Raw genomic sequence first — 18761 nt, forward strand, 5'->3', positions numbered from 1 at the left:
TGCGCAGTCAAGAGTATAACCCTGCAACAGCCTCTTGTGGCTCTGATGGAGACCTTGTGTCGTAAGGGAATTCCAGAGATTAATTATTCTTTCCATGTGTCGAAAAATTGTGTCTCAAAGACAGAGGCGCAGCGCCTTGAAACTTTGGCGAGTTTAAGAGATTTACATCTAAGAACTGCACAGTGACCATCACAGTGCAGTTAAAAAAAAAAGAAAACATTGCAAATGAGCAGCATTAAAGCATCTTTTTCTTCTCTCTTTCTCTTTTCATGTAATATTCAGTTTGTTCTCCTGCCAAAGAGGAGTCTAAAAGCTTGCTGAAAGTGGAATGCAAGGTATTTGGCTTCAGAAGAAAACATGTAAAAATATCAGTTTTTCAGAGACACCAGTAATGATGGTTAAAGCTCCACAAAGTTTCATCTGCGGGGCAGCTGCAACATGTCTGTGAGATATCAATTCCAAAATCGTCCCTGTTTCTCATTTAATGTTTATAATAACTTCCAAACTACACTGAATATGACAGCTGTTTGTTGTCTGCCACTGATTGAGAATAATCACGGAGTCAGATTCCTCCTACAGAGGTTATCTGATAATCACATGCAGGCAAAAAGAACGAACAGAGACGCTCCCTCGAGCCATGAGTCATATTAGCATGCTTAGCTTACCCAGATAAGCATTAGGGTGGCCTTTTCTAACTGGATCTAATGTCCTTGTAGAGCTGACATGGCAGTCAGTCAGCGTACAGAGAAGGAACTGTCAACTATTTTGTTTACACAAGCATTTTCTGCTTATATTTGTCTTCTGTGTGATAAACTGGGCCCCACCACTACATTGTAATGGAGTGGCGAGGAGTCTTTTTCCTATTGACGGCCATTTGTTTTTCCAACATCCCTCAACGGCCATACTCAGCGTCAAACCCAGACATCTTTCATAGGGGTGGCCTGGCAGGCATCTGATATATCTGATCTGAGGCGTCAGATGATGCTGCCACTCGCAGTTGGTTTTTGAGTTTTGGGTCCGTCAATCTTGAGCAGAACTGACTCCTGATGAGGTACATCAGCAAATGTGTTCAGCTCCTTTAGTTTACTTCTCATGTCCTGAAACCTCTCACCAAATGCCAGAAGGACTTTTCCCTCTCAGCATGCTCAGATGTCACAGCAGGCTTTTGTTCTTCTTTCCAGTTGCACTTGCACACAGCTTTAATTTCACTTCAGATGATTTCACATTTGAAAGCAGGGAGCTGAGAAGCTGGCTGGAGCTTGAGGTTCAGCCCTGAGTGGTTCTTGTTGATGTCCACCATGAAGGCCAAATTACACAGACACTTGCTATCACTGAGTTTGCACGTCAGATTTTCCTTCATCTCTGTGAATTATTCCAAACAAACACTTTGGAGCAATTTCACTTTGTCTGGTTCAAGCAGCTCTGCAGCGCCAACAAGGCTCTCCTTCACAAATTCTCTTTCTGAATCAGGTTCCAGCTTCTTAGCTATTAGCTCGCTCACCACAAAACTTGCCTGCAGAACAGAGTCTCAGTGTTACAATGTGGTCTTTTGAAAAGCTGCTTGTTGGGTATCCAGAGGGGGGCCAGAGGTCCCCCACCCTTTTATAATGCATGTGAAACAATTTTACTTCTTAAGGACTAAAGCTTTTTTCGTGTTGAAAATGTAGTCATCAAATACCGTTAATATAATAATCTAAAAAAAAACTTTCAACTACATTTTAGTCCAGTTTTAAGCTCCTCCAACAGTAAACTTCAACTGTGGAAAGACTTTGGAAAATAAAAGCCACAACCCCGTACTTCATGAGGACAATATTTGATCCTATAAATCTCAATCACTTCCTCACGTTGTGATTGCAGGGCTGATGGTGGGCCTCCATAAGCCCAGAAATCTGTCCACACGGGGCTAATGTGAGCTGCCACCCTGCATGTCTCTTGCTAGCTGGGTACTCTTACAGTTTATGGCCGAAATTCCACTTCAACACTAACGCGCCTTTTGCAGGGTTTATTAAATTATGCATTTCTTCTGATTACAATGCGTAGAAGTCACAGGGTTTTATGATTTTAGTCTTAATCAAATTCCTGCTGGGTTTAACTACAAATTAATTACTAGGTGAGACAGAAGTGGTTCATAAATCAGCTGCCAGATCTCTTTACAGAGCCAATGATTAATTGATGAATAAAGAAAATAATCAACAGATTTATCAATACTCAAAACAGTCATTAGCTGCAGCCTCAGCCCTGTGCAGCTCCGGTGTAGCTCTCTGTTCATGCAGTGTTAAGCGTTCTTGCAGGTAGCATAAATATACTGTATTTAAAAGGAAATTAGCTTAATTAGCATTGTGTAGTGCATTACCAGTAGATTAAGTGCTTGACAAAGTGTGGGGTAAGTATTTTGTTGTGTGTCACGTTCAGGAGATTAAGTGTGGTCATTAACCACATTGACAGCTACATCACAGTACTGTACACCAACGCACACACACACACAGACAAACATACACACATATTTTGAAAGCCAGTGGCACATTCTGGCCTTACAGTATTTAATCGTCCACATCTCTTTTTCTCTCTATTTGCCTCCTGACATATTTTCCTTCCTCGTGCAGTTGCCTTCTTTTCTGCTGCCCTTACTCCCACCAGCTCGTCCTTCTCTCCCCCCGGTTCCTCTCTCTCTCTCTCTCTCTCTCTCTCTCTCCTCGTCTCGTCAGTCCTCCTCGGCGTTCAGGTCACCTGTGTTGATTTACTGTCAAATCTTCCAGGATTATCGGTAATCCCGCAGCAGTAAAATCTGTTTGCTGACAGCTGTGCTCCCTCTAACAGTGTTGCTGTTTCCTGCACACACACTGCCCTATATACCAGAAAAAGCCTGTCTTCCTCCCCAGAAAGGAAAAAAAAAGGAAAAAACATTAATTTTCCGCCTCAGTGGATTCGTATTGACAATATTCTATTCTCCTTTTTTGTGGTATTTTTTGTATTTGACTATGATGTGGGGCTGCTCTCTACTTTTGTGGATTAGGGGGTTGGAGCATATTTTTTGTTGGTAATGGGTATAATACTGGATATATTCTCACAGGGTCACAGATACTCTTGTGGGGTTTCTCCCTATGTTCACCAAGCGTGCTCTTGTGAAAATTACAGGGAATAGCTAACCGATAATTTAGCCATCGTTTCTCGCCCTTCGCTCAGTCGGCAGGTGTTCAATCAAACGAAAATGCAGTCATGGATCTGTGTACAATCTCCTTTTTATCTTGGATAAATTGAAGTTGATATAGAAAATGACTGAAAAACAAACTGGGCTGCACACACCTTAGAAGATATTAGTTTTATCGATCCAGCCGTCCTCAAATTGGCAATTTAATAATACTCTGGAGTATGATGCTATAATATTACAGTTTGCAGTGGAGTGCAATTAATGCACATTGGAATAAATATTTTTCAACCGTTACTGCACTGGCAAATTACCTCCTACAGCTGTGAAAAAAAATTTAAAAAAGAAGAAAAGTCTCCAACCCCTGTATTTCTTCCCCAGGTGGTGTACAAGAACAACGATATCCGTCTGGAGCTGTCCCGCCTCGCCCGCATCGTCGACCCCAAGATGAAACTCCAGGGTGATGTGGTCTTCAAGTGCGAAAACGTTCCCACCCTCGACCCCATCAACTTTGAAACCCCGGACTCCTACCTGGCCTTGCCGAAATGGAACACCAAACGCGTGGGTTCCATCTCCTTTGACTTCCGCACCTCCGAACCCAATGGGTTGATACTCTTCACCCACGGCAAGCCCCAGGACCGGCGGGACCCAAAGGGCCAGAAGAACAACAAGGTGGACTTCTTTGCGGTGGAGCTGCTGGATGGAGGGCTGTACCTGCTGCTGGACATGGGCTCCGGCACCATCAAGGTCAAGGCCACACAGGCAAAGGTCAATGACGGCGCCTGGCACCATGTGGATATCCAGAGAGACGGTCGCTCAGGTAAGGATGGAAGGAAATCAGGAAGGGGCAGAAAAACAGCTTCAGAGTTAAAAAAGAAAGTTCAAACTCAATTTCCTCTTTTTGAAGTACTCCTAACTAACTACTGAAGCAATATTATAAACTTCATGTCTGGTTAACGTCACTGTCACGGGTTGTTAAAGTTGTTTAAGTAAACTGTGAGCAGCCTGGTGCTTTGAGAAGCCGCTGGGGTTTTGTAACTGTCGCTGTTTTTCATTTCTCTCTTTTACACACAAACACATAATCAAGAATGGCTTCAATCAGGAAACTGAATCCCTGCCTCAATTAAAAATATGTTGCCTTCGGCGATACAGTACATGAATTTATAGGCAGAGCTGACAAGTCAAATAACTGCCAGAGTACAGAGTAATCAAACCAAGAGAAATAACGGTGAGCTCCTGGACAATATAGTCGAAAATACAGAGTGAAGAATGACGGGTATTCCCTGTAGTGTTGCTGTAGATACTGTGCTGTATATTAGCTTGTAGTGAGGAGGTATCATAATTCATCATTTCAAATTTTAAACCTATATTTTGGGGAATGAATCAAGAAATGATTTGTAATTGTTTTCATTATGCCAAAAATAATAGCAAATGCCTCCATGTCCATCACTAGTAGAGGCCAACACACTTTTTTTAAATGGCTAACAGTATTCAGTCTGTGAGTCATCAAGCCCAAAGGTATTTCATTCACTGTATAAAATAATAAAATGCAGCAGAATTTTGCCATGTGAGCGGCATGGCTCAAAGGATGCCAATGTTGGACTGTTGGTCAGTTGACCAGTCCACCTATTTGAGTCTAGACTCAAGTAGGATTGCCATGAAGTTTTGTACACATCCTACTGTGGTTGACTTTGCTGACCTTTTGTGCCACCACGAGGTTCACGTTTGTGTTTTTGATTAAAATGTCCAATGAACACTCAGATTGATTGCCGTTAAATTTGATCCAGACATCACTCATGTCCTTCACAGGATGAATTGCAATCACTGCTGACCCGTTGACTTTTTACCTAGCGCCATCATCAGGCCAGTTTTCAGTTAGTCCAATAGCCTCACAGATCCTCTAGCATAGATGTAGACTCACAGTGCTGTTGTTCCCCAGGTAACTGGCTTAAAGCAGTGTGTAAATTAGAATATGTTTTCAAAATGGCCATTTATTAATTTAATAATAATTGACTTAATTGAGCAACATATTGTAGTCAATACGGAATCGAAATGGGAAATATGGAAGTCATTTTCACCATCATTACCTTGCACTTGTTTGCACTTCCAAGACCTTTTCTGAAACCATTCTACAACATCAATAATGATGGCTCAACTGCTTTTAATTAACCAAAGTCGTTTGGGTTAATGGAAATTACAATTAAAAAAAAAAAAAACCTAGAATAATAAGGACACTGTAGAATCACTGTAGCTATCCTGTCCTTGTTTCAGCTTCTTCCTGCATCACAACCACAGCATGATGTAAACTCCCTCAATATATTCATTTCAGATATGATTTATTGCAGGGAAAATGTCATACTTCTTCCTAGATAGCTACTGACTCTATTTCCCCCCGCTTCCTTCCGTCTGGATGTCCTCTGACCTCAAAACATGGCCAAATACACAGAGAGTATTAGAAGAAGATTATATTAGAGAAAAGGGTTAGAAACTTCTGTTGCCTCGAGCCCCAAACCCAATGCAATCTCTGCATTAGGTGGGATCCTCCAGAGAACTCGGTGTGTTAGTCGGTGCTACAGCCTGTGTTATATATCAGGTTAGAGCAGCCAATTTAGCCGTGTGTCAGAGCTCGCCTCTTTGATTAATCACCGGCACAGCCCTCAGTGTGATAGCAGAGTAGAAAGCAGGATTTTCACAGTGAAAAAGAGGAATGAGACAGATATATGGATACCGGACTGAGGGATGGTTAAGAGCAGGCATAATCACACTTGTGGCTTGAGTGAAATGTTAATAGACGTTGCAGGTGAATTAAATTTCTTGTCCGTAAAGAACTCTAGCCTGAATCTCTCTGTCTGGCGGCAAGGTGAATGCAACACAAGTAAAATCTGAAAACTCAATATTGTGCCATTTTCGGACAAGCTAAATTTGGGCTTTTTGTGACGAGTGATCTTTTCATCTCTTACTTGACCTCAGTAAGGGCTGATAGAGAGGTGCAAATACAGGTCGGGTGTTAATTAATAGATGGCCTGAAGTTAATCCCAATAATTTCAATTTCTTTTGTTTCAATTTGGATTCTTACCTTTTAAAGGATCTGTGCCTCTCAGCCTTTCAAATAAGTGATGATCTAAGCCACCTATGACAAATATTTGAAAGAAAGTGCAGTGCACATGATGTCTCATTTTGTCTGTGGTGTAATTGGATCTGTTTGGACTGGAAATGAGAGAATGTGTTGTCACAGCACCTTTGAATTACAAATGCAGTTGCACATTTGGATTTCATACACTCGTTTCTGTTGATAATGCAGGTGTACACTAAGTAGACCTCCTCAAATCAGCTTTTTCTTAATGCGTTCGAACTGTGTGACTCTTCCGTAGATCTACATTAATTTGGAGCTCAATGCATTTGTAAAGATAAATGAAATATAAGCACAGCAAATATTTACCTTGTGGTATTCAGGCTCTTTTTTCCGATGTGGATCACAGAAATCAAAGATGCATGAAAGCTTACTTTTTTCCCTTCTTTTTTTATTTTTTTCCTGCCTCCCATTCTGTAATTTTGTGACTCAAATAGACTCCCCCGAAGAGAGCATTACAAACTTACTGATCAGTACGATTTTTGGCTGCCAGACATAGATTTGCACCGCCACCCACTCGGACCACATGGCAGCACAGACAGAGGTGCGCTATTCTCGTCGGCATCTTTTATAACTTTTTTGAACGTGTTTGCCAGCACCTCCAATTTGTCAGAGTTTCTGGTTGCAAAATCACTAAAGAGTTGTCATTTTCACCTCTGTCTTCACTTTGATGAGCAGAAAAAGCAGCTGTCAGTCTCACCCTCAGTTTAAATAGAACATTTTTGTTCAGACCTTAAGTATCATGTTTGTGGAGGTGGCAAACTCTGGAAATGTCACTTGATTTCAGTGGCGTTTTCTATCAGCCAGCAAAGTATGGCAGACCGCTTAACTAGTAGAACATGACACATGATTTTCAAAAAATCAATAAGAAACAAGTGATATCATCTCACTCCTTTGCCGGCCTTTTTTTACAGCATGTGATCGGAGCAGATTACATGACATGTTGACTGGTACATTTTTGCAGGATGGTGTCTGGACTGTATTTAATAATGGATTTTTCTTCCTCCAGGCATCATCTCAGTAAACAGCCGTCGGACCCCTTTCACTGCCAGTGGGGAAAATGAGATCTTGGACTTGGAGGGGGACCTTTATCTGGGTGGTCTGCCCGACAACCGGGTGGGCCTGGTACTCCCCACCGAGCTCTGGACCGCTATGCTCAACTACGGCTACGTGGGCTGCGTGCGGGATCTGTTCATCGACGGACGCAGCAAGGACATTCGGCAGATAGCTCAGTCCCAGAATATGACTGGCATCAAATCGTCATGTAGCAAGCTGACAGGGAAACAGTGCGACAGCAACCCCTGCAAGAACAACGGAGCATGTAAGGAGGGGTGGAACCGCTTCATCTGTGACTGCACTGGAACTGGCTTCTGGGATAATACCTGTGAAAGAGGTGAGATTTCTTTCCAATCATTCCTCTCTGCGTGCTGAGTGTGTTTTCTCTCTTATAGTGATCATTTTAAAACAGTATTGGGTTTGTCAGAAGGCTTATTGATTTGTTAGTAAAGGACTTTTTAAAGAGGGCACAGCAGCTGTACTCCTTTTACGTGCTAAGAAATCTATTTGGCCAGTGTGCTGATGGGAGAGTGTCTAACAATGTGTTTGTGTGGCTTACAAGATGCAATATGTTGACAGTAGTTATGAGGTAGTTTTACAAAGTTGAAATATCTTTTTTGATACCCTAAAGATGGTTTATAAAGGCAGCGATACAGCCACCATCTGCTAACAATAGCTTTTCCAAGAGGGTGGACAGTGCTCTGTTTCAGCAGACAGGCGTAAGTGTGACTTGGGACACTTCCCTCACAATATTTATGGAAGCTTTGCTGAAAGATTTAATGGGATTTCACTTTTCTGCCAAGTGGCTTTGGAAGAGCGAAGCCTTTTTTTGCTGGGGAAGGTTCTGCAGTGAAATTGAACTTCTCTCTGCCGGCGAAATGGGCTCTCCTTGTCTGGGTTTTAAGAGCTTGGACGCATTAAGTTTTTATGAGACGGTGGAGATAGGGACACTCCGAGCTGTGAGAGTGTGTTATCGGACTATTGTTCAGATTGTCCTTCACTTTTTCAGTATTTTACAGAGATTTTTGGGGTTCGGTAGAGGGCTTTAAGTACTTTTCTAAGAACTTGAGGTGTCTAAAGAAATGTGCTTGTAGGAGGAATAATGAGTATCTGGAGAGTAGGTTGTTACAACCAGCAGCTAGTGTGCGACTGTGGGAGGCCAGTGATGGCCAGATAATGTGTTGCTAATGATTAAAGAAAGCCAGAAAAGAATAGGGATCAACATGTACGGTACACTGAGAGAGGCCTGCGTTCGAGAGTATTGTATGCATTATAAGGACTGAAACATGTCCCTCCTGTGTTATTAATGTACCTTCGACTCTAGAGTACATCTTTTCTTTCTCTGAGATGAAGATGAAATTCAGAGGAAGTAGAACGTAGATGTTCAAAATACTCATGTCATAAATAATACAAGAAAAGTTGATTTTACATTGCAACAATGTAGAGCACATGTCCTGTCCTGATGTGAAAGAGCAAAATTTTCCAGTGGGAGCCGAGTTCTGAGGCCGGGGCTGTCTGATCGAGTTAACCTTGTCTTAGTCGACTGTTGCATCTATTTTAGTAGCGCTCCCGTGACGTTGTATCAGCACAAAAGGGGGAAAAAGGAAGCTGTTAAGGCAGCAGTGAACTGACTAAGAAACACTCAAATGGAACCAATGTGCCTCACTGACCTTCTACCCACAAGAAGATAACATGAAGTCACATGTCCCTAACGCTCCAGTCTCAGACTGCCGGTCCCCCTCGCTTCTGCATCTTCTTCTTCCTTTGTGCTGTTCCGCCTCCTCCCACACACGGGTCTCTGAATGGTCGTACCACTGCGCTCAGTCAGCGCTGTTGCCGCCGGCTGATAACCCAGGGGACTGCAAGTCTGCCCTCCAGTTGTGGAGCTGTACAACAAAGCTTCAGTCTGTTCAGCAGTTGATTTTTACTTTGCACAATGACACTGGAGGTGTGATAAATTGCGCTGATGTCGCTGACTGACTACATGCCTCCGGATTTTAGTTTCTTGGTTGAAAAAGTGGCTGAATCCCTGCCAGTAAGTTAAGTTGTGTGGAGGGATGTGCCTATAAATTCAGGTAATGTTGGAATTTGTCTTTATACATTTCAAATCGAGTGGTAGAATTTGCTACTTTTGGCTTTTGGTTTTTGGAATAATAATAATAATAATGATAACAGTAGGACAACAGAACACTGACAACAAATGTGATACATCGTGTCGAGCCATTTCCACACAGGCTCGATTACCCTGTTTTTAACCTGGGCTTTTGAATGGTTCAAAGAGCCAGACTGGCAGACCTGAGGGTTCTGTTTGGACAGCACGGGGTGAGGAGCCTTGCATATAACAGGCACTTTGGGAACCACACCTTGGCTTCTGGAAGCTTTGCATGGTGCACATTAAGCATCAGTATGATACACAACAGTATCGTCTTCATCATATAAATGAGACCTCTGCCCACCTTCAAACTTTTAGGCCACCTATCATCTATTCTCTCTGTGCATTTATCAAAGTCAGGGTCTTTGTGGTAAAGGTGCGGTCAGAGCAGCCTAGATATTCTTTCCCCGTTGATCTTCCTCCAGCTCGGGGTCAGTAATCCCTCCAGTGTGTTCAGGTCTGCTCTGTGGTCAGGTCTGAACAGCCCCAACCACCTCAGCCAGAGCTCCTGTCAGTGCGAAGGCACAGCAGCTCGATACTGGAGCCCTCTCGCTTTGCTGAACTGCTCACTTTCTCACGTGGAGTCAGGCCAGCCACCCCGTGGAGGAACCTCATCTCGGGCTGCTTGTGTCAGCGATCTTTTTTTTTTTCGGTCACTACCCAAGGCGTGCGACCGCAGGAAAAGGGTCTGAAAGAAGACCGAGCAGAAAATTGAGAGCTTTGATTTGGAGCTCCCTCTCCTCTGCCGCCGTGAAGGCAGCCCTCAGTGCCTTTCCTCCTCTGCTGCTATATAAAGCCATCTTTATTTCAGCTGTCGCTTTTGCCACTTTTGTCTCTGCAATCAGAGCTCACCTGAACCCTTTCCCCTGCCCTCACTCGGACTGTGCGACTCTCAGCTGAAATCTGCACATGGCCGGTCACAGTGTGATAACATCATCTGCAAATAGCAAATGGTCTTAAACCAAATTTACAAATTGCTCCGACTTCATTCGCTTCTGTATTCTCCAATGATCACACATATTGCAGTTCAGCGTTGATTACTTTTTGAAGCTAATTCTTGTCTGCTTCGCAAACAGTAGCCGTCGAGATGAAGAAATCCCTTTGATTTGAAAAGTCGGGCTCGAGACGACGTGTGGTCTTTTCTTTTTTTTCCAAAATGAACGTGCAACACTTTGGAACGAATGGAATATTATTAGTCATGCTGCTAGAATAGTTTATTTTCCATCTCCACGCTTTTAAGCAGCCCCTGGAGCTCCCGAGTGACAATATCAAACAACCACTGAGATGTATTCACACATGGCGCCTGCTATTGATCTCAAATACGCTATACGGTACAACAGAGAATTGTGCTTCTATGATGAGACAAGGGGTGAAATGATAGAGATCAGCCCTCTCCCGGGGAGTGTAACAGAGGTTATGCATTTACATTACAATGATTGGCCTTTGCTGGCGACTTACTGCCAGAATGTAAATAAGCTCTTTTGTCTGTTTTTTGTTCAAAACAGTTTGTTGAGATCAGCCTGCTTTTTATTATTTAACTCACTTGGATTTCCAGTGGAGGCTTTGGGGATATATGTTACATTACATCAGCATTTCCATCATTCCATCAGGTACATTCTCAGCTTACTACTTACACACGGTGGGTCTTTAATTGGTTCATTTATTGCTTTAAATGTAATGACTTTTAAGTCAACAGATATGCTTTCAGTCATCCTGGCCTCATAGAGAAGGCTTGGACCTACACGCAGGGCAACACGATTTACAGAAAATATAAATGGACACTTAAATAATTCAAGCATGGAAAATCTAAATGCGTAAAATATGAAAATTGCCCCTAATTAGACTAGTTCCAACAGAATTTATTACTAAGCAATATGTTGTAATTGTAATTGTAATTCTATAGATGTTATACTCATGGAGCAGCGTATTATTATCATTAATTCCGCTTGATTTTGGTTTACTAGGAGCAAATGTTGTTATAGAATTTTGTTTTTCTACAGTACCGAAGGTCTACGTACAAGAGCTCCTCATGTGCCATTGTTAATTTATGAAACCTGAGAAAACCCAGAGCTCATGTCAGTACTTTCAGTGCGTCTCGCGCTCGTGATATTGCTGGAGCTCAAACAACGGAGTGATCAGAACTAAAATTCTCTCGATAATTTCAGCGTGTTTGTATTGAACGGAGCACGTTTCTCTGTGTAATTTCCTCTTTTCCACTGGGAGCTAAAAAGCCAGCAATTTTCTTGCTCTGTTTACCAGAACGAAAATACAACCTGACAGATATTTTAGACTGTTTGAGGAGATCAAAGATCGTACCAGGCGACAACTAACAGACAACAGCGCTGCTGTCTGCTCCTCTGTCTTCTACCTGGTGTCTGTGCCAGCTTTACTTTACAGATGATGTCTGTCTCTTATCTCTTGTGTGTCTGTTTTTTCCTTTTACTCTGTGTCTCTTTTTCACTCGCTGTCTTGAAATCCCTCTCTTTTTTTTTTTTTTTACTTTCTGAACCTCCCTGTTCGGCCCTCTCTCTCTCTCTCTCTCTCTCTCTCTCTCTCTCTCTCTCTCTCTCTCTCTCACACACACACACACACACACACACACACACACCCTCCTCTGTTTGGCATGTCTTCTTTAACCCAGCCCATGAGATGCGACAGCACCTGTGATCAGAGGTCTGCTGTGGTATCACACAAACAGATGTAGTGTCAGCATGGGAGCCCGCCGCTGTGTGTGTGTGTGTGTGTGTGTGGGGATCTGCATGTGCGTGTGTGTAATATGATGTATAAAAAGCAGTGAATATCACCATATGTTTCTATGTCTGCACCCTGTGTATGTTTGCGTCCATTCACATGATTAAGAATGCCTTTTTAGGACCACCAGCACAGTGTGTGTGTGTGTGTGTGTGTGTGTGTGTGTGTGTTTGGAGCAGCCAAGCAGTGCCAAGCCCCCTTGCAGGTGTATGATACCGGGGCCCTGGCCCTGATAGTCCCCCCTCGTCTGGGTTGTGACCAGGAGCGTAGCCCTGCCAAAAACCCATCTGCCTGTGATCTGAATTCAGACAGGGCAGCTCTCCTCGCTGCGGCACACGTGGCTGCGAGCAGAGAGAAGCAGCTTGCTCAAAGTACGACATGTATTAACGTGGTTTGAGGGAAAACCGTTGCCCTCACACGCTGTTACCCTCCGAACGATAAGCCTCGTGGAACTGATATGTCTTTATTTTCGTAACCTGCTTTTGTGGTCTTCTGCTGCGCCAGCTTTAATCATCTGCTTAAGTGTGAAAAGGTTGTTTGTGTCAGCACTCCATCTGTGTGGAATATGTTTAATTGGCTTGAATCAGGCGAGCAGGTTTAGTTCAGCGTGGTACTTTAAAAAGTGATGCCGGAAAATGATTTTCCTCTCAAATAGCCTGCAGTGAGATCCACAGCAAGCAAAGAGAAAGGAAATCATTACCCTCCTGTTAATGATAATGTTTCGAGATGGGCTTTGTCCTCTCTCTTGTCTTTGGGAGGCAGCTCCAGGCTTTATTCCGTTTTGATTGTTACATTCCATTATATGAAAAGGTTACCCAAATGTTATTCCCCATAAGGAAAACTCAAGTACAACCGATTATTCAAGTCGTATTTGAGTCTAGCTTCTAAGAGGTGACATTAATTCAAGTCTACAGGGAGGTATATTTGATGTCATCCTCTGAGTCTGCCAGCAGACGGGAACCCATGCGCGCTGCTTCGAAGCTACTCAGTCATTCAAACAGTCAGTCAGTAAGTCAGGCTCTGTGTTTGTAAACCGTGTGTGGGTCTGTTTGTTTGGGTGTGTTTGTGTGTTGGCGGGGGGTGGGGGGGCGGAGGGGGTTTAGAGAGACGGGGTGTTGCTGACAGTCGTGTGCTGCACAGCTGATAAAGTAGCCCAGTTAATCAGGTAAATAGGCCTGTAATGAAGTGTGTTTGTCTGACGGTGTGCCAGCCCAGCGCCAAGCGATCCCACTGAGACTCTCCTCTTTCTGTCTTTCTGCCGCTTCGACACGCACACACACACACACCGATACACACAATCAGACTCAGATACACAGTCGGGAACACACACACTCACACACACACACACACCAATCCACTGGAGACAGATTGGATTGTGTCTAATGCATATTGCATTTTCCCTGACAAGATGCCACCGCCCAAATACAGTAAGTGCTTGTGTTTTCCCCGCTGTCACTGGAGAGGAGTAGTGATGGCTCGGGGCCTGAGCTGATGGCTGGAAGTGTGTCCACCGCAGATCAGCGGTGACATCACTCATTATAGCGCCGGCTTCCTCTTTCGTAATGTTTTCACTAGAGGCAGCGCAATGCTTAAAGCACCGCCCATTGACTGATTCATTGTTTCATTCATTTAGGTTCATTCAGTTGAAGGTACATTTATTTCTACGGTGTGATTGAGCGAGAGATTCTAACAACTTTGAGTGGCGTCACCCCTCATGTTTGCATTTAGACAAGTTTTTTTCTTTTCCGCTTATCATTACATGTCTGCCTGAACTCATTCACGCCTTAATCACATCAGTCGGAATGGATCTCACAAAGATAGAAACACCACAACACACACCATGCAATTACCCCATCATTTGGCTCCATGTTCATACATAGTGGCAGTGAAATAATAGGTTGCCACATGGCTTTTACAGTTTAATCATAGGTAGTGATGGCAGAGCAGAGATTGGGCGACATTGATGCTCGCCACCCTCCGTCCATGAATCTAACCTGGATGTGACATTGTGCTGCTTTATCTTTGGGTTATGATAGTAAAGAAAGCAGTAGTTTTTCAAGAAAATGCTCAGTCTACGATTAAGTCTAACCATAATTATTGTGCTGTTGTTGACAATGATGAGTCTGTTTTTAGCATGATTGGAAAGTATGGTGGCATTACTGGAAAAAGGGCGGAAATATGAGTGTTGTTCCAAGTCTATGGGGTCTCCCATCACAGTGTCTCTGCACCCAATTTGATAACATATTAATCTTTTTTTTTTTTTTTTTAATATTTTCCAGCCTCATTTGTATTCAGATGAGGTCGGCTCCTCAGAGATGCTAAAAGCCAGTTCAAACCGTGTTAGAGTGGCATAATATAAATGCTTGTCTAAATGCCTTTCCACCCACAGCAGGAGGGGGGCTGGATATCGCTGAAAGTCTGCCTTTTGTCTCCGAGCCCTATAATAGCTGCTGCGTGGCTGCCTTTGTGCAAATAATTTCTTAAGGTCAGGTACCAATTAGTGCCACATATGACTTTGATTCCACATATCAAACCTGACCTCTGTGCACATGCTGTGTTTCGTGCATGGATCTCATTCGGCAGATTGCAGTTGCAAACCCGTATTGCTGTCACACTTTCTAAATAATTCATTTAAACAGCAACATTTTAACAAACATTCACTCTCTTTCTTTACTGGTCAAGAAATGATGCTTTCCTTACTTTATCCTTGAAAATGTTTCAGTTTTGTTTGTTTTTGCTTTTTTTTTATGTCTCCAGATTGTCAGTGTGCTTTAGTTAACCCGAAACAAAATCGCTGGCATTGAACAGTCATCATCCATTCGGTTTGGCCTAACTAATGCTCTCACGATTGTCCAAAAGGAAGCATTTATCTCCAAGGTCACATTTCTGTTTGGCAGGGAGAGTCGATGCTGCCGCCTCACGCTCGACAATTTGGTTTGAATAAAGGAACAACACTTCAAGCGTGCAGCTGTCGGAGTACACACTGCACAGTCGCTCACCTTTCAGCAGTGCCTCTTCTTTTTCAGCTTAACTGTTGGCATTTGGAGAAAGCCATTACTGCTGGGTGAGACAGAATGAGATGTGCTCCTGGAGTCTTGCAGATACTTTCCCTGTGTTATCATAAAGTAGATATCCACCTAAAAGAGGAAGGGTGAGGAAGCTGAGGAGTCATGATTAGCGCTTGGTCTTAGCTCTGTCACATGGAGTGAAAATGGGTTCATCTTCCCTCACTAACAGACATTGCAGAATAACACAAAATTGCAGAAAGCACTACTTCTGTGTTTGCATCGGACTGCCATTCTTTTTTCAGGAAGGATAATAGTTTTAGAAAACGCTCCGCACATCTATGACCCTTCCCTTCCTCCGCCTGCCCGCTGCACTCTAACTCCTTTTAACCTTCGTCTTGCTCTCGCCCTTGCCTTTTCCCGGCCCCACTTCTCGCCGTAAAAGGGTGATAAGCACCTTTTCTGGGACATTTATCTCCGTGGACAGAGAAAATGACACTTCAAGGTCTGCGCTGACTAACAGGCCGGTGCGCACATACATACATACACAGGACAAAGCGGGGGAGGGTGTAAAATGGAGGCTGGGAAAGACGAGGAAAATGGAGAACAGAGGATGAAAATACCAAAAGGGGGCGGCAAATTAAGAATGGAGACCGATGAGGGCGAAGAATTAGCTGGAGAAGAATGGTTAAGCCATGAGCTTTGTGAAGCGGGACAGCGGACTTCAAAGCATGTTATATATAGACTTTCAACCCAGTTTCTGACAGCAGCGCGCGCCACCTTTTCCAAGCACTTTATTGACAAGATTATTGCTCTGATGACCTAGAGATGAAATGTCATAGATCAACTCAGATTTCATTTCCCAGATTTTTCTGCCTTTAAAATGTTGTCGTGTGAGGTTTTGCTGCGCGTGCAGACCGGCAGTAACCCTCGCAGGCTCTGGACGCGGTAACTGACTCGCATCATTTAGCACATGGTGCCTCCGTGATGCATCTGTGGGGCACTGCAGGTGGTAGATTTGAAGCGTCAGTGGCAGCTGCACCTGCACTTCACCATTACAACTAATGTTATTATATCATACTCATTTTAGAGTGATAATAACATGTCTAGGCCTGTTAGAGACCAGTGAGACATTATAAATATATATATATATATATATATATATCATATTTTATCTAGTCACTGTGTGTGTGCGCCATAAGATAAATCACCTGTCTTTTCTTAACAAAGGAAATGCTCACTTTCTTTTTTGGGTGTATCTAACAAGCTTTCCTCATGATTGACAGGCCTATACCTGTAAAAAAAAAAAAAGAATGTGAAGAATGATGAATATAGTATCCCCCTCATGGGGAAAAATAATATATTTTTGAGTGCTTATGTCTTGAAAGGTGTCAGCAGTCACTGTGACGCCAGAAACTATTTGCCTAAGTTTAGAATAGATGTGTCAAGGTGAGCTGACACGCCGCTTGAGATTTGTAGTGCACGCTGAGCCTGTGAAAACAATAGGTGGGTGTCAAAACATACACATCTGATCCTTCCTGTGGTTTCTGTCCCGTGTATTTGGAGAAAGTCCCTCCTTTTTCTACTATAGCCGGTGTCAACGTGAAGCCGTGAAACACACAGAGGCAATAAAACACAGTATAACTGAGCATTTCAGCGAGCGTGCTCAAGCATTTCGTTCTTGCGTGACTACACTTTGCTTTTGATTTTTCCTCAGCTTATGATACACAGCTGCACAAAAACACACCTAAGCCTAACTGCTGAGGATCCGTGTGTCTTCATGTGTGTGTGTGTGTGTCCAACTTGTTTTGCAGTTTTGCAGCCTAGGGAAGCATGCTAAATTAATCCGATTTCATTCCAAGCCGAAACGTGCTCGTATTGTGCTGGCTGTAGAAAATGCCAGGGCCTGCATTTTCTGTTCTTTTTTTTTTTTTTTTTTCTTGTATTTCTCAGTCCCAACAAGCAAAAAACAGGCCCTTCTATTCCCTCCTCATCTCAGCTTTGTTCCATTTGTCTTTTAACACTTATCTGCGTCCTGCTGTTGTTGAACAATCGTTGAATTGAGCAGAATAATGAGTTGGGTATCTTCCGCATTATCAAGCGTGTCACATGTTTTTCGAGCCGAGTTCTCTGGTTCGGCTACAGGCGCTGTGCCGCGCTGTGACTTGGGGAAGGTTTTTTTTTTTTTTTTTTTTTTTTCCCCCCACCCTGAAATGGATTCATCCTCTTTTCACTATGCTCTTATTCTTCCCCTCTCCATTTGCTCAGATGATGGTTTTGCAGAGAGAAGGTCCGTAATGATTGGAGGTCACGTAGATTGAATTTTAATTCTCGTGGATGCCAGCTGTGGTAATTTCCCTGAACACATGCAGAAGAAGAAATACAGAGTGAAATGTCCTTTCCTCCCCTACCGAGGAGATTTGAGTTGCCTGCCATTAAAGATGGTGTTTCCTGCCTCCGGCGCCAGAAGACAGACTCATGGCGAGCTGACAGTCGTCCCCCTGTGCCGGAACAATATGCCAGCCGCGCCTGACCCAACTCGGCGCCGCAGATTCACACTGTGCATGAAAACGAAAGGGAGAGGAAAAGGCAGATGTAGCTGTCGATAGATGGAGGTGGACGAGAGAGAAGTCCACACTGTTGACTGAATTGTTGAAAATGCCAGAGAGGCAGCGGCAGAGAGGCAGAGATTTGTTTGACAATGTTTACCCGGGAGAAGAACAGATCCTCCTGCACTTTAAAACGATCTGTTCGTTTCCGTTTTTTCGCTGCTTAGAACATTATGCCGTTGCTCCCTAATCCCCACTTGTAATTAAATGTGTGCTTAGGAGCTGTGCTGGGTTATGTAAACCCTGACTCTCATTGTGGCACACTGTGCAGAAGAGGGAGGATGGGAATGTGCTGCATCCATCTTCCCCTGCTTTCTGTGTCTCATTTCATTGTCTCTCTCTCTCTCTCTCTCTCTCTTTTTTCTTTCTTTCCGTCCAACACACACTGACACGCAAACTCTCCCTCTTCTCTCTGTGTGGTTTTCCCACTCACTCTCTCTCACGCACACACTCACAGAGCGAGAGAGAGAGAGAGAGAGAGAGAGAGAGAGAGAGAGAGAACACTTAGAGGAAATCAAGCCTTCAGTGTTCGGCCATCTGAGAAATTGACAAGTCTCCAAACCTCTCACGGCAGCAGGGAGGAAGGTTCCCAGAGAAACGAACTGATTTTTAGGATTTAAAAAAAGAGTAGTCCTTTGCTGGAGGTAGTGCCTTTCCCTCTGGGGTTTACAGTACTATCTGTCATTGCATGCTTTATGAAACGGCATTAATTTGCATTTTCTAATAGTATTTTCACAGATAAAGAGACCCTTTGGTACCCTGACTTGTTTGTTTTGCAGCATGTTTTTCAAGCACTGCGATGTTTAATGTAATGTTAGTTGGGCTGATTGTCGCAGTCACTTGATGTGCTTTTCCGAATGATTCACCGTAACCTGCTGCTGACTCAATTCCTCTCCTTTTTGCTCTCATTTTC

At 43.4% G+C, this 18761-nt stretch overlaps 1 protein-coding gene across 1 annotated transcript in view; it reads left to right on the top strand.

Moving 5' to 3' along the window:
• nrxn3b (neurexin 3b) overlaps nucleotides 1–18761 on the top strand; it is a 274415-nt gene that overhangs the window by 74923 nt on the left and 180731 nt on the right. The window contains exons 8-9 of the mRNA XM_076756314.1: nucleotides 3527–3965; nucleotides 7285–7668. Of these exons, the coding sequence (XP_076612429.1) occupies nucleotides 3527–3965; nucleotides 7285–7668 (823 nt within the window). The remainder of the gene's footprint in view (nucleotides 1–3526; nucleotides 3966–7284; nucleotides 7669–18761) is intronic.

The sequence above is a fragment of the Chaetodon auriga genome, chromosome 18 (genome assembly GCF_051107435.1).
Source record: "Chaetodon auriga isolate fChaAug3 chromosome 18, fChaAug3.hap1, whole genome shotgun sequence".
Lineage (NCBI taxonomy): Eukaryota > Metazoa > Chordata > Actinopteri > Chaetodontiformes > Chaetodontidae > Chaetodon > Chaetodon auriga.